We start from the raw sequence: 21,913 nt of genomic DNA, 5'->3' as shown, positions 1-21,913 counted from the left end.
ACACAGCCAGGCTCCGCAGTCACCCTTTCTTTAGGGCACAGAGAGGCTAAAACCCACACAGAAGCTAAAACCCACACTGCCCTCCCTCCAAAGACAAACTGAACTGAGCCTTGAGACCAGAAGACAGGTGACACAAGTCTGCAACCCCGGGTTCCCCAATCCAGAGCCCATGCTCCTGACCTTTGGATCTGTTCAAGTCCCAGGTGATTTCCTAGGAACAACTGAAGCCATGGGTCTGGGGCCAACGCAGGAAGGGAGGATTTGTTCTCTTGGGTGCTGCTCACCGAAATCATGGGCTCAGCAGGGTTCAAATGCTGCCATACATTGCCACCTGAGGAGAAGCTCTGCCATATTCAAGTCTCTGGGCCAACTGTGAAAGGCATCAGCATACAAATTTAATGTCTAGTACAAGATGTTCTCTAGTTAGTCTAAGCATGCAGGCCTCCAAGGGGAGCTCAGGCCTGTGAGGGGATCGCAGGGCTTTGAAGGGAAGGCTGGGTCTCTTAAGGAGAGGCTTGGATCTGAGGGTGAGTGCTCTGAGGGGAGCACAAGGCTGAGGAGAGGGTCAGGCTCTGCAAAGAGCACAGGGTTCTTTTGACTACTCTTGACTACCCAAGTCTTCCATTTAAGTAGGCCAGCTCCAACTATGACATGAGAAATGGCTGTTACTCTGAGAGCTAACTCCTGGGAGAGGGTATCCAATGGCAGAGCTCCCTTAGCAACTTCACCCTGACTTGGGGACCAGGGGAAACAGAGGTGGGGGCACTGAGGATGTTACTGGTGGTGTGGAGAACAGATACACAGGGGGAAGAGAAGGAGAGTCCCCTGTCATGTATGACAAATCACTCCAGTCATGATTTTAAGCAGAATGTGATTCGAGGTAGTTGGGTCAACCTCGGTCTTGAACCTGGAACACATCTGCTTCATTCTGACATCTGGTCTGTCAGAACTGAAGGGGAGAGAATGTAGTGAGGAGCCAGTAAAAAGGAAAAACTCCTAAGAAACAGTACCTTTAAGAACCATAACAGCAGCCGCAGGCGTCTAAGTCGCAAACTGTGTCAAATCAGACAGGCTCTCTCTTCTCTGATCCTAACGAGGACAGAGACTAAGCCCTCTGTTCTGCACAGCTTGCTGTGTGCATATGCTACTTCCCTGCTACAGGAAAACACAGCCTTTTAAATGACTCTTTCAAGTTCAAGTTGAGTTTCAAGTAATCACCTTGCAGTAGCCCCAGAAGAATTACTGCTCCTCCAGGTTTAAAGTGCCTAGTAAAAGGGGGGCAGGGGTGGGGTGGGGGAGGGAAAACAGGCCCAGGGGATCCGACCTCAGGCTGCTCACTGCCTGCTTCCAGGCTTGTGCTACAGGGCAGAACACTGAATTCTTCTCTTTTGACAGGGAACCAAGTACAACGCTACATCATGAGGTAACTGACCACAGATACTAAGAGCAGGAACGAATGTAAGCACTACCCCTCCGATTAACCAGGAAATACCATAAAGCAGGCAATGGAGACTTCTCTGGTGCTGCCAGGAGACGTCCAGCACCAGTGTCTCCGTATCTGAGGAGGAAGAGCCATGGGACAGGGCCTCCAAATCTACCGTCAGTGCTACAATGCTTAAAGTAAAGGAAGGAACAGAATTCACAGGCAGAAGGCAGAGTTACTCACGGCTGCAAAAACTGTAGTTGAGCCTATGTTTCAGCTCCGCCCAACTTTACTGCAGCAGGAGTGAGACAGCTTCTTGGGCGGAGCCTCCTGTCCACTCTGGGCCAACGGGCTTGCGCTGGTGCCTACCCTATAAGTGTATGCGTTATAGCTCATGGAGCTGCATGGAGGTCTTGGGGACTATTCAAAAGGCAGAAAGACCCCTTGGTGTGCCAAGGCAGTTTTCCTCCCTTTCTGACCACATGGGGCAAACTCAGTGAAGTGTTAGCTTTAGCCTTTATGAGCAAACCCCGCCTGGCTTCTAGAAGTCAGTAGAGCCTGAGACTTCCGACTAACTGCTGTGAGAGGCAAAGGCCGTCCAGTTTCTTCAGCTGCCAGGGCCTGGCCTGGAAGCTGAAACCATACTACAAGTGATGCATCCTTTTTAGAAATAAAAACACCTGCGTGCCAAGAAAAAAAGTCAAGTCTGTTGAATCGGCCAGACTACCCCTGGGAAGCCCAAAGGCCTGGCTTCTGCATTTGGCTCACATCTGAGTGTTCCTTGTAGGAAGAGGAAAGAGCATCCGCACCCTCCTCAAACGTGAGAGGATCAAAGCAGAAAGTTCTGGAAAAGATTCTGAGCTCGTGCGATGCAGCAGTCAACCTAACGTTAGCATGACAGTCATTATGAGGGTGCGTGCACGGGTCTTCACTGTCCTACAGAAGCACCTGGAGCCACAGGCCTGTGCTGGGTACATGAGACACTTGGCATTTTTGATTCTGTCCTCATTGCCTGCTCCATGGGCCAGCCCCCCAACACACACAACGTGTCATTTAGAACCCAGCAGGACTGGTGAGGACAGTCTCTGCCTAACGCAAAGTATCGCGATGAAGGCTGAGGTACCACGACTCAGTACCTGCTTGCAAACCCCGATCAACTCCCACAGACAGAGTCCTCACTCAAGCTCCAGTGACTTCATAAGCCAGACAGGGAGGGCTGAGTCCCACCTGCTTCCGGTAAGGTTCCCAGAAACACGAGCGGGCGCCATTCTTGGGAGCTGCTCAGTATTTGCTGCGTGCTCCGGGGCAGGCAGTGTCATGCCTCACCAATCACTGGCTTCCTCAGTGCTCTCAGCTAAAGGGGAGTCACGTGTAACAAAGACGCCTTGATTCTCCCTTCAGCAGGCATTTCCCAGGCAGTTTGGGCCTCTAGGTTCATACAGTGAAAGCCACCTCACTCCTTCCCGGAGCATCCAACGTCTTTACTGGCCACAGGAGGGCGGTGCAATCGGGAAAGCTAGAGGGCTTCTGGGACCCCGGGTGTAGTGTACTGGGCTAAGCAGAGCCCTCAAGAGGTGCTAGCTGCTTCCCCAGACACCTGACAGGTGGTCCTTCAGACCCTGAGGCACCGCAGCAAGATCAGCTCTACTTCCACCTCCACAGAAAGAATGTGTTAGGGGTGGCCTCTGCCCACTTATAAAGAATATAATGACACCTTGGAGCCCAGAGCCATCACAGTAGCCTCGCCAGCAATGCTCAGAGCGACAGAACAAAACCCCTGCTGCAGCACAAACAGGGGTCAGGGGTCAGACACAACCCCAGGTCTTCTGCTTGCTGGATCCTGTGAAGAGTCCAGCCGGAGCTGTAACTCCTCTGAGCAGTCATGCTCAGCCCTAGACCAGCCCTTTCCAGAACCAACGGCTAGCTGGTAAATACATTTAAAAAATCCTACTAAGGAAGAGAGATGCGGCCTCGCAAAACTGACGACTGTCTACAGACAGTTCCACATGTACACGTCGCGTGTGTTTGACACGGCTGCGCGACTGAAGGCCGGCAGAGTCAAGGGCTTATCTGAAGCACCAGGAGACAGTAGTGCATGTAGCTTGTGACTACGAGTCAAAGGTAAACATACACAGACGGACTTTCAAGTCACACGGCATAGCATGCATACACACATTCACTCTCCCGTCATACTTTCTCTCCTCACACGACACAAGCACTCTCGAGATAAGAAAAAAAAAAAAAAACCAAAAAACCAAACCACTTCATTTCAAATTAAGCACTTAAATCTTTGAAAAAAAAATCTGTGTTTTGATATGTTAGAAAAACAAGAAAGCAAACAAGCAAGCAACAGGCCTACTTCACACCCCAGCTCAGGAGAGTACCTTGCTTTGCCTACTGTGGTCTAAGAGACGGCCTTCCAGTAAATAATCTGCACTTCCCCCAAAGATGTTTGTGTCTCAGAATTTCAGATCTAGCCTCAGTTGCCAAATGCAAGAGCATCCATCAATCAAAGTGCCTTAGAGAGGAGGGAAGGACCACCCCGATGCTGAGACACAAGTGGGGTAGTAACGCAAGCCTGCACGGAAGGAGCTACAAGCTACTTCACAACGCTGAGAGAAGAGCTATGAAGAGGTGTGACTGCCTTTGAAACATCGAAATCAAATTAAATATAGCCCTACTCTTCAACAAGATCATCTTACACACACACACACACACACACACACACACACACACACACACAAATAATAGTTTGGCACTTAGCAGCTTTTGTTGATATTGCATCCCATATTAAGTTGCAAATTTACTTTATAAAACATTAATTTCTGCAGCTACTGTGTCAATAAACTAAACTAAAAACCTGTTTTGTTTTTTGTTTGTTTGTGGTTTTTTTGTTTGTTTTTTTTAAAGTGAACTGATCAAGTCACTAGGCACTGGCGACACTGCTGTCATCTGCCACGCTAGACAAGGAACTGTCTCCTTGGAGAGGCCTGAAGCAGACTGAATTGTAAATTTCAGAGTTAAAAACAAACAAACAAACAAACAAACAAACAAACATCAACCAAAACAGAGCAGTTACCACAGCTGTCTGGATGTCAGTCGCTCTCTGGCTGGCTGGCCATGACTCTGTCCTGAGCAGAGGTTTCACCAAAGTCAACTTGCCCTTTTTGGCAATTTCTCTCCATCTCGGCAACAGCAGAGAGCGAGTGCTTCTCTGCGGCAGCTTCTTTGATGGAAACATGCCATCCCAGTCCAAGGCCGGCTTTGACTGACACCCAATTCCCTGGATGGCATAATGTGTGGCACGTCTGGCCTACAGCAAAGGAAAAAACCTTAGACCTTCTCTTGCCAAGTTGCTTCTGGCCATAGCAGTTAGGAAGTAGGGGTCCCAGCCCCTTTTCCACCACCCTCTCCCCTCCCACCACCCCAGCCTCTCCTTAGCAATCTCTTAGTGCTGATGGCTCCCAGCAGGTGTACGAGAATCCTGCAGAGGACCACCCTTTTAGGAAAATAGGATTGATGTCTTATATGCACTTTAATTGCATATAAACATCTCAGGTAGGAAGTTTCTAAAAGAAATTCCTGTTCTCCAATTTAACCAAAGGATGCACTTTAGACATTTAGCGATCACTAAGACGCAATGTTGCCTCTTACAGTCATAAGCGAAAGCAATTGAAGAAAACAGTTAGAAATGAGGAACTCTCTATCAGGTTGACTGGAAACTTGATATTGCACACTATGAAATAACCCAGTCCCTCATTTCATACCAAGGTGCCATAATCTCAATGGAAAACAAAATATCTTACTAGATAAATTCCACTAACTAAAGAGTTGTTTTTACTAATGGGAAGTGAACCGGAGGGTGATGAGGAAGGGGAGGGAAAGGGCACTAATGGGAACAGAATAAAACTAAGTTGAGGTAGTTTATTCTACCAGCCAAACATTACTGGGAACACAAGTCATCTAAACTCCTAGCTCTGGGAGGGAGGGAGCGAGCGGCCTGTCACAAAGACAACTCTGTACACACCGCACTCAAAGGCAAGGCCGTAGCTCTGAGCAGCAGTGACCAGGTCTGAGTGTGCTTTCGGACAGGTGGGATGAAGACCTTTTGATCCCTATACACATTATCTCGACAGCTTTGCCTATTAATGCTTCATTGATTTTAGTCACAGCAGAACGCACATTTGCCTGACTCTGTCTAAAGTCCCCTCTGCACTGACAGCCCGGGGCGTAGAAATGGTTTTGCTTTTCCAGGTGGAAAGGAAGAACGGTCTGACTGAGCTCCCCCGCTCTCACAGCACCACCCAGAACTGTCTCGGCCTGGCCCAGGATCTTTTACAGTGAGCAGCTCCTTTACGCTCACACGGAGCCTTCCAACTTGAGCTCCTTGGGTGACTGGATCTTGACTAAGGCAGACTGTTGCCAGATAGTTTAGTCTTAGTTTCAATTCATCAGAATATAGTTTTTAAGAGGCTGAAGACAGAGCACTAGTAATGAGTGGAAAGTAACTGCACAAACCTCAACTTCTGCGTGGAGCTAGGCATCCTCCCCTCCACAGGCAACGCAAGAACCACCTTGTATGTTGGCCTCGTATGTTGGCTTGCATATTCAGATTCTGCTGTTTGGTTTACCACAGACACACACACTGGAACGCGGCAGTCAGTCAGGTAAGAGTTCCCTCTGGGAAAATGCACCTCAGGGTTTTAACTTTCATATTTCACACGACACCAACCCCACACCCTCCTCTTAGGACATTCGATAGCCTTGGTTACGGACGCATCAGGCTGGAGGAACTGAGTCCTCCCAGGTAGTTTTTCAACAGTACACGGTCTCCAGACAAGGGCAGAAGCCTGAGCATTAAAAAACCACCAAAGAGTAACCATACTGAAGCCCAGCGCACAGCAAGATGGGGCTGCTTCTCTGCGCTGGCTGCCGTCCGGCCACGTGATGCGCTTGGGGCAGGATCTCACTTTTGGCTCCTCTTCCTCCTCAAGGGGAATGGACCCGGATGCGGAACAAGCCTTGCTGCAGCTGCAGGCGGAAGAGCTTGCAGTTGGCTATGCGCAGGGCTGCACAGCCTGTGCGACGGAGGTCAGATGGCAGGAGTGGCTTCGTGTGGTGCCAGGTGCCTGTGCTTCTCTTAAACTCCCGCACGTAGTCATAGTTGGTACCTAAATCACAGAGGGAGCAGAGCTGAGCGACGCCCCAGAGCCACAGGAAAGCCTTCCCCGGTAAAACTTCGCAGCTCTCTCACCTGTGTCAAGGTCTCCGATAACATAAATACTGGCTCCTATGGGGACCGCTCCATAGACGAAGGAGGAACTGGCTGGAATGCACAGGTTCTGGTCGTTAAGGTAGATCCACCTGGAAGCAAGGCCGACAGACAACTCAGGAAGTCAGATGTAAAGCTGACACCGTTAGGAAGACAAACGGATGAGGCAGCTCGGCAAGCCATCAGCACACCGCACCCTGCCTCTCTTGAGCCCGACTCTGCTCACAGGAACCTTGACTGTAGTTACTGACAAGACGGACAGCAGAGGCTCAGTCAGTGCCTCTCACAGACCGGGGCTGTCTCCGCTGCACACCACAGCTCCTGGCACTCAGTCACGCTCAGCTTCTGTCACTCACACTCTGCTGCTTGCTTGCTTGGTTGATTATTTGACTTTTTTTTTCTTTTTTCTTTTTTTCGGAGCTGGGGACCGAACTCAGGGCCTTGCACTTGCTAGGCAAGCGCTCTACCATTGAGCTAAATCCCCAACCCCGATTGTTTGACTTTTTAATTGTATGTGTATGACTGTGTGTAGTATACGTATGAGTGCAGTGCCCGCGGAGGTCAGCAGATAAGGTCACAACCCCTGGAACTAGAGTTACAGGTAACTGTGAGCCCACTGGTGTGGGCGCTGGGAACTGAACCTGGCCTTCGTAAGTGCAGCAAATGCTCTACACAGCCGAACGTCTCTGCAGCCCAGGACTGGGCCCTCATTGCTGTGCCCCATCACACTGGCTAGGATTCATCTGGATGCCTTCTGGCTTGGGCTGCTGTGACCACAACAGTCAGGGACCTGAGGTGAGGAGCCTTGTCTGGTTCTCACTTTCGGTGGACTCATGGAACTGTTGGACTTAGTGGAAGTGGCGGGTGCCACTTCCGTGATGAGAAAATGCCCTCTTCCCAAAGCACAGTGCTGCTCTGTTTTCTAGTCAGTAAGGCATGGGAATGCTAGTCGCTTATGCTCACCAGGTCACGGCGCCCTCAGCCCTTTGAAGACTTATTTCCTTAAAGTCCAACTATGCTGGTATTTTGGCAAGGGCTTGCTGGCCACTCTATGTACCTTCTTTTGCAAAATATCTATTAGAAAACTCGCTCATTTCAGAAAACCCACACACAAATAAAAATAAGATAAATCCTTAAAAAAAAAAAAAAAGCATTCTAGAAGATACCTGACCAATCTTCAAGTGTCAAGGTCAGGAAACAGGCTATCACAGGCTAATGGACAGTAAGGAACCATAACACCTCTTGGCAACTAGAATCCAGGCTGAACTGAGGCAAGGGACACGCTGGTGACATTGTAGGACTAACATGACTAGGACTGCAGAGCTAACATGTGTGTTCTGATCAAGGGGGTCGCTAATGTCAGGAGCTAAGTGAATGGCTTACGGGGACACCTTGGCTTCTGAGGCATTGCTACAAGTCTAACTTCACTGCAGGGGCTGGCGAGGTGGCTCAGCGGGTTAGAGCACTTACTGCTTTCTCAGAAGACACAGGTTCAATTCCTAGAACCCACACGGTAGCTCGTAGTTCTAGGGGATCTGATGCTCTCTTCTAACCTTCACATGGTACACATATAATACAAGCAAAACACTCATACACATAAATAAATATAAAAACATTACTGCAAATAGACATGGCTCAGATGTGGGCGTTAGCTGTTCAGCCTGTTGCCCAAGCTTGCTCTTTAGGCTCTGCGTCGTAGACTCAACTCCTGCAAAGGTGGTCTCCGACCTTCATGTGAGATAAATAAATTCTAGGCTTTGCCATGTAGTAATGTTCACTCAGGAAACTGACCCATTTCCCACTAACGGCGTACAGCTCTGCCAAATCACAGCCTCTGCCTAAGCAGCCTTGGGGCTCCACTGTCCAGGGCGGGGCATGACGTTCTGTGGACACTTTGGCCTCTCCACTCTGCTGCACAGCAGCTAACAGAACCAGCACTGTAGGTGAGTGGCCTCTGATGTCCACTACCAACAAAGAAACACCTCACACAGGACACACTCACTTCAACAAACTTCACAAACACACAGCTTCCTTATTTTAAGTTCCGAGAAACAAAGAAACAAGATAATTTACCCAAGATTAAACAAACGAAGCTAAGCCACTGTATTTCTCCCCTCTTTCCTTCAACATCTCTCCCTCCCTCCCCTTTCACTTTCTGAGACAGGGCCCAGGCTAAGCTGCCAAAGGTGACCTTTAACCTCTGTTCTTCTGCTTCCACTGCATGAGTGCTGGATAACACGCCCAGGTTATGGGGTGCAGAGGATGGGCCCTGGGACTCTATCATGCTCTCTCCTGAGCCACATGTCCAGCCTACGGTCAGGTGGCTTACCAGGGCTCACACATGTACACACATGTATTCTACCTAGTCGGGGTTATCTTCGTCCCTCGTCATGGCTGCTCAGTAATTCCGTACATCACTGCATTCTCTGTTCAGGTTACTGGGTGGTTTCTCCTCCAGGATGGGCTGTGATTCAAGGTGAGCAGGTCAAGAGCTGAGTCTGCTCCCTGGGACTCACGGTCTTACTAAGGCAAGAGAAGAACTCCCTTCTAAGCATCAGACCCAAATGGTGTGATGTTCACAAGGCCAGACAGTGTGGTGTCTCTTCAGAGCACCAGGATGAGCGACTTTCACACACGGTTAGCTCGGCCCCGAGCGCACACTGCGCAGGTTAACCACTGGCCCTGCCCATAAGACTCAGACGTAGAAACCTCCGTGGCACATCCGTGCAGAGAGGAGAGTGCAGAGAGGAGAGTGCAGAGAGGAGAGTGCAGAGAGGAGAGTGCAGAGAGGAGAGTGCAGAGAGGAGAGTGCAGAGAGGAGAGTGCAGAGAGGAGAGTGCAGAGAAAACCATCAGCCAGATCCACAGCTGCAGAACAAGGCAGGGATGGAAGACGCAGTCTGTCCAAGATACACCCCATCTGGGCAGTGATGGCGATCAGCCTAGTCACCCCAGGACTGAGGACACTGCATACTGCTTTTCAAGACTGACCTGACACGTCCTCCTCAATTCTCTCCTCTGAGTTCTCAGTCTAATGGATGTTGGTCTGAACTAGCAATTCTCCCGTTTTAGTCTTCTAAGTACTAGGATTATAGGTACAGCCCCCCACGTCCAGCCATTTCTAGTCTCTTTTTTCTTTTCTTTTCTTTTTTTAAACGATTTATTCATTTATTATATACAAGTACACTGTCGCTGTCTTCAGATACACCAGAAGAGGGCATCAGATCTCTTTACAGATGGTGTGTGAGCCACCATGTGGTTGCTGGGAATTGAACTCAGGACCTCTGGAAGAGTAGTCGGTGCTCTTAACCGTTGAGCCATCTCTCCAGCCCCATTTCTAGTCTCTAAGTGACGTGCCCACGAGACGGGCCTCCCGTGTTTGTCTGCTGTCACTTCCCTGGGATTTGGTGGCTTCCTATCTTGGGAGGGCAGGAGTGCTCAGGGGTTTACTTAGCCCTTCCTGGGTCTCCAGCATTCATCCAGGCATGCCTGTGCACTTGTACTCTCAACGACAGAAAGGTCACAACGTCAAATGTTAACACAGGACTGCGTGCTAACAGAGCAGGAACCAGAGCAAGAGGACTGGACCCAGGAAGGGAAGATGTCACAGGAGCTGCTTCAGCCTCAGGACAGGGAGGACATTCAGCAGACACTAAGCACAGCTCAGGGCCCTGAGCAGGGTGCAGGGAGGACCTCAGTGTCTGCTCTACTCTGCAGAAGAGAGGAAGGGACAGCGCATGCAACAGCTCTAGGACAGGGAGAACACAGCAGGAGCAGCAGGAGAGAAGGAGCCCGAGAGACCCCTACTGAGGGTGAAAGGAGAAGTGTGGCAGCCAGGAGAGAGGCTGTGTGGACGGCTGAGAACACTACAGGGGCTCAGGGAATTCCAGAGGGAGGGAGGCCCCTGTCTCCATGCGTCTTTACCATGACTTGGGAGTAATTTGTGGTCTTTCTTCTTTTTCTTTAACAGCTTTAAAAAAAATTCAGAAACCACAGAAAATAGTAAGATATGGCATTTTTCCAGGAAAATTTTAATCTAAAAATAAGGAACAAAGACAGGAAAGAAAGATCACACACAATCTGAATGGTCTTGCATCTAACGCAGACACTTCATCTGCAGCAGCAGCTTCCTCAGTGTGCAGAGTGCACACCCAGGAGGGGACACTGCCTCGCTGCCGGCTGCCAGTATTTATGGGAACACAGTCAGGCCAGCAGGTGGGTGCAAAGGGGACCCTGCAGGTGGGTTCGGGGTCTGCTGACCGCTCAGCACCTGTGCTCTGTGCTCGATGTAAGACAGGCTGGCAGTGCCTGAGCCTCGCAGGCTGCAGGGGAACATCTGGTTCTGCTCATGCTCAGTGTTTTACAAATGTGCAAATGTCCTGTGTGTCACTGACAAGAGGTCCTGGCAGCTGCTCTGTTTACAGGCTAAACGGGAGCCTGGGAACCCAAGCCTGGAGATGCATGGATTTTAGTAGGAAAAACAGTTTTTAAGATCATGAGCTCTATTTATTTTTTGGATGATGGTGTATGTATTCATGTGTGTTTGTGTATGTACTCAGGTGTGATTGTGGCCGATGTCATGCCTGGCTTCCTTGAGGGTGCTAGGGACAATGAAGACTTGCAGGCTTGAGCAGCAAGTACTTTATCTACTGCCCCTGCCCCCGCTACCTTTAAATACAAGAAAGGGGCTGGGGACATGGGTAGAGGTCAAGAGTGCCGGCTGCTTTTCAAGAAGACCTGAGTTCGGTTCCTAGTACCCATGTCTGGTGCTCACAGCTGCTAGGGGTCTCACACCCTCTTTTGACCCCCTTGAGCACCCACACACATGGCACACATATACACATACACAAATGAGCAATAAGACATGAATTTAAAGGCAGGCAGATCTCTGTGAGTTCATGGCATGCCCAGACTACAGAGTTCCAGGCCAGTCAGGGCTACAAAGTGAGACCTCAAAACAGAACAAGAGAAAGAAAGAACTAAGGCAGACAAGGAGACAGGAAGCACACACTCCTTCCCATTCACAGCGCTGTAGTCTCTGGCTCAGAGCAGACTCTGAGCAGCTGACTGGAAGACCAAGGTTCTAACAATACGGCCGCCCTGGGACGCCTGGGAAGCATTATAGTCAGACTGATCCCACTCAAGGCAACAGACGAAAAGAACAGAAACGTAAGCCAATGACTTCTGACACGTTGCAGCTCACACTGACTACACACGGAGTCAGTCATCACAAAAAAAGGTTTGTGTCCGTATTTTATCAAAAGCCAAACACACTGCTACTGCTTGTTAATCCAGAGGGACAGACTGTCTCAGGCTCATCTGGGCGGGAGATTGATACACTGTTTCCTACAGAGACAGACAGCACTCCCCCACTGTGGCTTATCAAAGAACTTAACAAGCCTGACATCCCTTGCCCCCCCCCACGCAGCGAATGCCTTCGAAGCTGCCTCCTCATTTTCTGTCTAGTGAATTCCCCTGGCAGTCTACCTCTAATGACAGGAAGTAAAGACATGTCTGAACATATTCGAGATGGAAAACACGTGACAGACCCAGCAACATTCATATGCTCGGCTAACACGCTGGGTCTGTTCATTATTCTCCTCGTCTCAAAGGCAGGAGACAAGGCGTTATCTCACAGCACCCCCATCTGGTAACAGGAGCAAAGCACAGAGGCTCACACTGCAGCAGGCTCCCTACGTGTGTGTGTGTGTGTGTGTGTGTGTGTGTGTGTCTGTGTTGTGTGCTTATATCTCTGTGTGTTGTGTTTGCGTCTGTCTGTGTCTCTCTATGTGTATTTGTGTCTGTATATATTTGTGTCTCTCTGTGTATTTGTGCCTGTGTGTGTGTGTGTGTGTGCGCGCGCGTGCGCGTGTGTGTGTGTGTGTGTGTGCGCGCGCCTGTATGTGTCTGTCTATGTCTTGGTGTGGATAAGCGTGTGTCTCTCTCTGTATATAACTCCCTGTGTGTCTCTGTGTGTTTGTGTCTGTGTTGTGTGCTTGTGTCTCCCTGTGTGGGTATGTCTGTGTGTCTGTGTGTGTGTGCGTGTCTGTGCGCACACACTGACAAGCTGTGTGGAAGTCAGAGGACAGGCTGTAGGACTCAGCTTTCGCTCTCTTTTGGGGTCCTGGCAATTGAATCCCGTCAGTGTTTTAATATCTCAGACAGCAGCTTAGCTGACGGAGCATCTGATGCTTGTCAGGTTTGCTGCTGGAGGACCACATGGGACCTTGCCTTGTATACATTCAGTTAGCAGTCACAAAGCCAGACACACGGGCAGAGGATGAGGGATCAGGAACTGAGCAGTGCGTGAGGCTGGGAGAAGACAGCAAAGGCTCTCTCTGGAGCTGAGCTGAGGGCTCAGTGTGGAGCCTCTGGGCAGACAGCAGCAGAAAAAGCAGGTGAAGGCCCTGTCATAAAAGGCCCTATCTGCCAGCTGTGGTGCTGCACGCCTTCAACCCCAGCACCTGGGAGGCAGAAACAGGTGGGTCTCCGAGTTTCAATGCCAGCCTGGTCTAAGTAGCGAGTTCCCAGACAGCCTGAATACATAGAGAGACCCTGTGTCCAAAAACAAACAAAACAAAGTCATATATACTAACAGGACGATGTCAAATATGTGCTAAGTTCCAGATTCCATGCTGTTTCTTTAAGTCACTATGGTGGTTTGAATGAGAATAAATTCCATAAACCCATATATTTGAATCCTTGGCCCTAGCTGGTGGAACTTTTTGGGAAGGGTTAGGAAGTATAGACTTGGAGGAGGTGTGTGACTGGTGGGTTCTGTGGTTTCAACAGACTCATCAGTTCCCCCTCTCTCTCTCTCTCTCTCTCTCTCTCTCTCTCTCTCTCTCTCTCTCTGCCTCCAACTTTTGGACAAAGATGTAACCTCTCAGTTGTTCAGTTGTTTCTACCACCATGCCTTTGCTCTACCCCCCTGGACTCTAACCCTCTGAAACTGTAAGCCCAATGACACGTGTTCTTCTATAAGCTGTCTTAGTCTTCACGTCTTACCACAGCAATAGAGATGTAACTAAGACACCAATTTGAAGTCACTGAAAAAATATCCAGCATGTAGTGGACACAACCCCTCAATAGAGAACTCGGTGATGTCACTGGAAATCAAAGCGAAGACACATCTCTGAAGCATGGAGTGAGGGGACAGAAGGGAGAGCCTCGAGACTGGGGAGAGAGAGAGAGAGAGGGAAGGAAGGGAGGAGGAGGAGGAGGAGGAGGAGGAGGAGGAGGAGGAAGGGAGGGAGGGAGGAGAGAGGGGGGGAGAGAGGGAGAGAAAGAGCGAGAGCACACGAGCAGGTGTGGAAGCTTCCAGACTGGTTACCTCTTAAACTCGTCATGATAGAACTCAGACTTGCAGGTGACCATCTCGCTGCCCTGGATGTCCTCTCGACTTCGGACGCCTCCAAATACATACAGCTCCATGGCAACACCACAGGCCACTGCTCCAAACCTGCAGGGTCACAGAACACAGGTGCTGGCTTAGAACTCAGGACCTCAGCCCTAATTCCTCTACTACTGTTCTTTTGTTTGCTGGTCTTTTTTGAGACCTCAGGGTAGGCTGGACCTCATGATGTACATCAGACTGTCCTTGAACTCACAGCAATCCTCCTGCCTCAGCAGTCTCCAAGTGCCAAGTGCTGTGATAGAGGCATATGCTGCCATGCCCAAACCAATTCCTTTTTGCCTTTACGTGTATAGGCACACGTGTGTGTGTTTGTGTGTGTGTGTGTGTGTGTGTGTGTGTGTCTCAAGGTTGATGTCACTAGTGATTCCTTATTCATTAAGGCAGGGTCTCTCAGTCGAACCCAGAGTGTGCTGATAGCATAGTCCAGCTAGCCAGCTTTCTTAGGGGCCCCTTGTCTTTGTCTTTCCAGTCCTGGGACCACCTGCCTGACACTGACTTGGATGCTGGGGATCTGGGCGCTGGCCCGCATGTTTGTGCAGCACAGCACACACTTTAACACTGAGCCATCTCCCCAGCATTTACTGCTTGTTGTACCTGCAATGCTCTATGTTACATGTGCATATGGGCCTCCTGTTTTAGGGCTGCTATGTCTGAGGCCTCGTACATCAACAGCAGCGTACTGATGAGCACACGCCCCGCCTCACCTCCTCTCCTTCAGTGGGCATATGGCAGTCCACTGCTGGGTCCGTGGATCGTAGCACTCCACAGACTCGAACAGCTTCCCGTAGGAGCCTCCGCCCATGGCGTAGATTTTCTTTTTCATAGCTGCATAGCAGCCAATCTGAAAGGAAAAGACAGTGCTGGGAGGGGACCATTTGTCATCAGAACGGAGGGACAGACAGGACTGGCCCAGAACATGGTCACATACATGGGACAAGCTCTGATTCCTAACAGCAAAACCACGATGCCTTCTAACATGACCCACAGGACCCCAGGGATGGAAAGAAAGACCTGGTGACATACACTGGAAGTCTCAGAAGCAGCCAGCTACTCCTTTACTTCTTGGGGGGCCGTGCTGGGCCAGGCCAGGGGTCTGCCGCTACACTGGATTTCAGGCCACCATCTTATAAAATGTTTGTTTTTTTTTTAACCTAGCTCTCTTCTTCCACCATGTGGGCTCTGATATACATATCAGGTGAGATATATCATAAAGCTGACGCAAAGCACCTCTACCCACGGGGCCGTCTCAGTGTTCCCATAAGCTCGCTTTTTCCTGGCATTGTAGGTAGTAGCACGGCACTTGCCTGGTGCGCACGAGCCGTGAGGTCCACCACACAGGGCAACACGGGGAACGGAAGGGTCTCCCAGCATCTCTCTCCTTCCTCCAGAGTTTACACTCCCAGGAGGTAGGATACTGGAACAGGAAGTTGCTCTGTTGCTATCATGATTGTTTAGCTGCATGGTGTGGTGGTTTGAATAAAGTGGCCTCACAGGCCCACAAGGAGTGGCGCTGTTAGGAGCTGTGGCCTTGTTGGAGGAAGTGTGGCCTTGTTAGAGGAAGTGTGTCACTGAGGAGTGGGCTTTGAGGTCTCACAGGCTCAAGCTATGCCTACTGTGACAGTCTTTCCTATGCAGCCTGTGAATCAGGATGAAACCTCTTAGCTCCTTCTCCAGAATCATGTCTGCCTGGATCATGCCATGCCTCCTGCCTTGATGATAATGGACTAAACCCTCAAAATTGTAAGCCAGCCCCAGTTAAATATTTCCCATATGAGAGTTGCCATGGTCACGGTGTCTCTTCACAGCAATGAAACCCTAAGACAGAAATGTACACGGTAAGAGAAGCCAGGATATCCATGGCGTGGACCAGAGCCCTGTGGATGAACAGTCCGCCATCAGACAGAGGCTGATGACAGAGGCTCACAGGAGGAAGCCAATGCAGCCTTTCATTTGCAGAGAAAGTTGGGAATGGGGGGGGATCCAGCTACTCACAAAGCATCTACTCCAGACCGTGCAACACAACACCGCTGCACTGAGCCAGACTAAAGCTCGCACAGGCTCTCTCCTGCTGTGATGTGTGATTGCAGACATGAAGGCAAGCTGCCAGCAGAGGCAGAATTCTAGGGCCTGCATTCGCGGAGCATTTCCTGCTGTGCCACAGGCACACTAAGAACTGAGGAGGTGTGCCGAGGACTAGAGTACTGTGTGAGGCCCTGGGGGAGCCTTCCCACTGCGATGACCATCCCAGGAGACAGACCCTGGCTCTGAAGCCAGCGTGTAAAGAAGCCAGCAGCAGCAGCCTGAGGCTCTCACTCACTCACCTTCCTAACCATGGTCAGGTCAGGTTGCTTCGTCCAGGTTTTTGAATAAATATCGTAACACTCCATGGAAATCAGCTCGCGGTCACCGTCCTCCCCTCCGAGAATGTAGAGCATTCCATCAATCTCCACAATCCCAAAGTTGTGCCTGGCCTGGGAAGACATTGCAGACCTTGGTGGGCCAAAGTGCATGTTCCACATTATTTTATTCCAGTGTCCCGGCAGAGAGGAGACTTGTTCACACTGCTTCTCCTGGGAATGTCTCCTCACTGTGTGTGGCTTCCTCAGCACAACAGACAGACCTAGTCACTCCTCAGGTCCAGAGACAAAAGATGCAGGCTCACCAGCAGAGACGCTGTGCTTAACCTACAGAACTGAGAAGAGCCTACAAGGACAGCAGGCTCCATGGTGTTGCTGCTCTACAGTTATGGGCAAGCGGGTTTCTGAGGAGACTGTGAAAGGTGGCTAAGCCATGTCATGTGGAGCACCTGTGGCCAGGAGAGGCACAGGGAAGACAGGGCATGCCCGGGTCTCAGAATTCCAGAGCCTGAGGTGCTGGAATTTACTTACAGCCCAAACAGAACACAGAAAATTCTTAGCTGTATTGTCTCTTAGGAACACGTAAAGCCAGTGTGTGCAGAGGTGGGGCACAGCAGAGAGAGAGAGAGAGAGAGAGAGAGAGAGAGAGAGAGAGAGAGAGAGAGAGAAAGAGAGAGAGGAAGGTAGTGGGAAGGCATCCTGAGACAGGAAAGCAGAAAGGAGGTGGTGCTAGGCAGGAGGCCAGGAGGAGGCAGGGATGGGGAGGAGAAGGAGCTTTCAGAGACCAGGGCTCCTGGTAGGGCGAGGCCAGGCTACCTCTTCTTTCCCTACGTGCTAACCCACACCCAGTAAAACTGCCAGAGAGAAAAGGAACACCCTGGAGACAAAGGGCACCATACCTCGTTCATGGGCGGGAGCGCAGTCCACGTGTTGGCATCTGGGTCATACTTCTCTCCCGAGCTCAGTGTCTGCTTGTTTTCATCTTGGCCCCCCAACACAAACAGAAATCCTTCTGTAAGAAGCACAGGGGACAGATAGGACACTCCAGCAGATGCCATGGTGCAGTGGCCTGGCATTTAGAGCTCCCCTCCCGCACCCCTAACCTCCCTAACAAACTTGTTAGTCACTCTGGCCATTCGGCTTTATTCAACACGGGCTCTGAGTTGATTCTTACCCTAGAGGGGGAGGAGGAGGGGAGGAGGGGAGGAGGAGGAGGAGGAGGAGGAGGAGGAGGAGGAGGAGGAGGAGGAGGAGGAGGAGGAGGAGGAGGAGGAGGAGGAGGAGGAGGAGGGGAGGAGGAGGAGGAGGAGGAGGAGGGAGGAGGAGGAGGAGGAGGAGGAGGAGGAGGGGAGGAGGAGGGGAGGAGGGAGGAGGAGGAGGAGGAGGGGGAGGAGGAGGAGGAGGAGGAGGAGGAGGAGGAGGAGGAGAGGTGTCCCATCCTTCAGTCGCCAGGCTGCTCAGGGCTACCTCAGCTCCTCACTTTGTCCCTTAGCTCTGAGTCTCAACAGCATCTGACCTACAGTCCACATCTATTCTCAAGGGCACAGGGACGCTCAGCCCAGGGCGCTGGACATGCAGACAGAGTGCAAGAGTAGCTGCGAGCCTGCTGTTGGGGCAGCAATGCCACCAAGAGGTCAGCGAGGGCACAGATGAGCACAGACAAGGTCCCGAGATTTCTCCCCAACACTGTACAAATGAGGAAAGGAGTAAGGAAGGGGCCAGCTCGAACCAGCACTCAGCTTCCTTCGTTAAAATCACATTTGACGCTGCACACACTCTCGGTAAGTGCAGCTCTCAGCCTCATCAAAGAAGCTCTGTCTGCGGCAGATAGAACGTGTGCAGAGAACAACTGGACTAAATGCAGGAACCAAATAACCCCGGGTGTCTGACTCTCACTGGGACATCAACAACACTAGTCCTACACCTAAGGCTCAGGGGACATCATGGAAGAGAGGAGAGGAAAGCCTGTATGCGTCGAAAGGCGGATGTCTGCTGCAAGACAGTGTCTTTTAGACACCCCAGGGAAGCTGCACCCATGGACGCTCAGGGGACATCATGGAAGAGAGGAGAGGAAAGCCTGTATGCGTCGAAAGGCGGATGTCTGCTGCAAGACAGTGTCTTTTAGACGCCCCAGGGAAGCTGCACCCATGGACTCTCAACTCTCAGCAGCTGAGCGCACAGTTAGTCGTCATAGCAGCACGGATGGGAAAATCACAGGCCCCATATGCTTCTAGGTGACACCAGAGACAGTCAATGGATACTGAGGAGAATCTGTCTTCTTCAGGGATGAGTCCCTGATAGGTTTCCCAATCCTAAATGGTCAACCCTAGACACATGTACATACAGTCAACACTGACTCAGGGGATTTTATATACACATCTATCTATCATCTACCTATCTATCATCTAAATACATACACATACATACATACCTATGTTTATATAGGAACATAATTTATATTTTACAGGTATATATTTATAATATATTTATATATATTATATATACTTATATAGGTATACATGTATATAATACATATATACATATATATAAATCATAGAAGAGGAGGTCATGGGACATGGGAAGAGTTGGAGATAACAGGGTAATATAATGTTCTCATGGGGTTGGGGATTTAGCTCAGCGGTAGAGCGCTTGCCTAGCAAGCGCAAGGCCCTGGGTTTGGTCCCCAGCTCCGAAAAAAAGAAAAAAAAATATAATGTTCTCATGTATGACATTCTCGAAAGATTAAAATAAAAAATGTAGAGTGTGTACATGTGTGTACATATGTGCACATGCCATGGATCATGTATGACGGTCAGAGGACAACTTGCAGGAGTTGTTTCTCTCCTTCCACTTTCTGAGTCCCAGGGATTAAACTCAGGTTATCAGGCATGGTGGCAAGTGCCTTTTCCTGCCTTGGCCAGCTCAAAGATTTAAGCTTGTCTAGGAACAAGTAAAAGCACCCAGCAAAGGCTCTCAGGCACACCAAGAGCTCTGGTCCTGTGGAAGAAGGGCAGAAGCAAACACCAGGCACAGAGCTGCAAAGGCTTGAAGTACTGGGTGACCAGGAAGACAGAGCAGCAAATGTCACCACAACCCCAAGAAACACACAGCTACTGAGTGACACCAATGAAACCACTCACAGAGGAACACACAGCTAATAAATGACACACATGGAACCATGCCCAGAGAGAGAGACACAGAAATAAATCCCAAGGTGGGGCCTAACTAACAGGCTCACCAAGACAGATCAAAATCGACCATCAACCCCATGACAGAGACAAAAAGACAGAAGCTGCTGGGCAGTAATGATACACGCCTTTAAGTCGAGCACTTGGGAGGCAGAAGCAGGAGGATCTCTTTGAGTTCAAGGCCAGCCTGGTCCATAGAGTGAGCTCCAGGACTGCCAAGACTGCACAGAGAACCCTAGGACAGCCAGGACTGCATGGAGAACCCCTCACACCCAGGAAAAAGGACAGCGCTGACAAAGACAAGCAGAGAATGTGGAGAAAGGACTGACATGCTCGAGGAGACATCCAAGAGCTGAGGAACATGGGAAAATAAGTGGATGAGGAAGACAAAAGGGCAGGCAATGCAGCTCTGCAGGGAAGAGAGGTTGCTGTAAAGGCTGACAACCTGAGTTTGATCCCTAGAGCCCATACGTCATCACTGTCCTGGGTGGTGTTAGAACTCACACCCAGGCCACTCAACCATCTGAGCTATCCCCCTAGCATTATACTCTTCTTTGAGACAGTATGTGACAACATATCCGTAGCTGGCCTGAATTCACCATATAGACCAGGCTGGTCTCACACTCAGAGACCCTCTGCCTCCTGAGTACCAAGATCAGGCAAAAACCATACCTGCATATCTGTACAACCCTGAAGTAATGTATTACTCGGACAGGGCTCTAAGATTGAACAAAGGGTACCTGCTGAAAGCACTCCATGGTTAATTCTTGGCATGCTCAGAGGAGCCAGTTCAATCCACAGCTGCCGATTGGGGTCGTAGAGAGGGCACATACACCGCATGGCCGCCGTGGGTTTCCGTGAACTAAGGAAATACATAGTTGATGTTTTACAGTTCCTCTCACGATAACCACTGTCAATTTCTGTACTCTACAGATGGTTAAACATTTATATCAGTTAACTACTGTTACACTTTAGACACAGAACATTATCCCGCAATTTTTGTTGTCACTCCCCTCCCCCTTCCCAGAAGCCCCTCCCCCTCCCCTTCCAACCCCTCCTCCAACACACTCACACTCTTTCCTCTCCTCCAATGGTCACTATGCACTCTGAGTAGCCCCTGGGCTTGAAGCTGGCCAGCATGGCCTCCCCCTGCTGCGGCTGGCTGAGGGGGATGTTGCTGCACTCTTTGACAATTTCTCGTACCAAGGGTTCATTTAGCATCTGCTCCCGTAGGTAGCTGGAATCCAGCCCTGAAACCCACAGTGCCGACATGACATCCTTCATGTGGACCTGCAGACAGGAGGAGGAGGGACAGGACAGGGATGACACACGTCTTCTGAAACACTGGTTCACAGCAGATGGTATCTGTTAGTCTATCAGCCGATACTATCGTGTCTGTCAGTCCTGTCTGAACATGCACACCAGCCCCCTCCTCGCCTTTTCTTATTTAAAAAAGGATTGTGTGTGTGTGTGTGTGTGTGTGTGTGTGTGTGTGTGTGTGTGTGTGTACACACGTGTGTGTGCAGGTACCTAGAGGTCAGAAGAGGGTGTTTGATTTTCCAAGCTGTTGTGAGCTGCTTGGTGTGGGTGCTAGGAACTCAGGTTGGGTCCTCTGCAAAAACAGCAGATGTTCCTAACTGCGTAGCCATTTCTCTAGCCCCCTTCTTGAGACACGGTCTTGCTGTAATCTAGGCTGTCTTCAAGCCCACCTTCCTCCTGTCTCAAGCCTCCAAGTCCTGGGATGACAGGCGTGTGCCACTCTGCTCTGCGCTCCTTCTCTACTTTCTGGTTCTCCAGTCTCTGGGAAGAAAGGTTTCAATGTTTCAAGAGCTTTTCTCACACTGCAGGTCCCGCCCCAGTGGGTTAAGTGAGCGATGCTGTGTTGTCTGAGTACCTGGATGAAGTGTAACTAAGGCACATTTGTGGAAGCCCTAGGATGGTGACAGAAGTCCAGTGTGCTAAACCCGGGCAACAGGGCAGCATTAATATTGTAAGAAAATCAGCAAAGTCAAAGATAAAAAACAAAAAGTCCCCAGAACTGTGTAATAATTCCTGCAATGATCACGGTTCAAAACTACCTCACAGTTTTGGGTATCTGTGGTCTGGGTGGCCATCTCTGGCAGTTGCTCATGCTCTGGGTGACTTGGCCACAGGTTTGATCAACTAACCATCAAGTATGGCCTCTGTGGGTAAGGGGACCCTTGAGTAACTTAAAACATATGTTTCCATGCTCTGAGAGGTCAGATTAGCCAAGGGA

At 50.2% G+C, this 21,913-nt stretch overlaps 1 protein-coding gene across 1 annotated transcript in view; it reads right to left on the bottom strand.

Annotated features, from left to right (window-relative positions):
• Positions 1–5,478: 5,478 nt before the first annotated feature.
• The window catches only part of Gan (gigaxonin), a 47,397-nt gene continuing 30,962 nt past the window's right edge, over positions 5,479–21,913 (bottom strand). Inside the window, exons 4-11 of the mRNA XM_032887822.1 lie at positions 20,729–20,946; positions 20,397–20,518; positions 17,368–17,480; positions 16,433–16,582; positions 14,816–14,952; positions 14,028–14,156; positions 6,678–6,787; positions 5,479–6,594 (exon numbers count right to left, since the gene is read on the bottom strand). Coding sequence (XP_032743713.1) covers positions 6,413–6,594; positions 6,678–6,787; positions 14,028–14,156; positions 14,816–14,952; positions 16,433–16,582; positions 17,368–17,480; positions 20,397–20,518; positions 20,729–20,946 — 1,161 coding nt within the window. The 3' untranslated portion in view covers positions 5,479–6,412. The remainder of the gene's footprint in view (positions 6,595–6,677; positions 6,788–14,027; positions 14,157–14,815; positions 14,953–16,432; positions 16,583–17,367; positions 17,481–20,396; positions 20,519–20,728; positions 20,947–21,913) is intronic.

The sequence above is a fragment of the Rattus rattus genome, chromosome 17, assembly GCF_011064425.1.
Source record: "Rattus rattus isolate New Zealand chromosome 17, Rrattus_CSIRO_v1, whole genome shotgun sequence".
Taxonomy (NCBI): Eukaryota; Metazoa; Chordata; class Mammalia; order Rodentia; family Muridae; genus Rattus; species Rattus rattus.
Note: the sequence above shows the minus strand (reverse complement) of the source record. Positions and strands in the feature narration are given on the sequence as shown.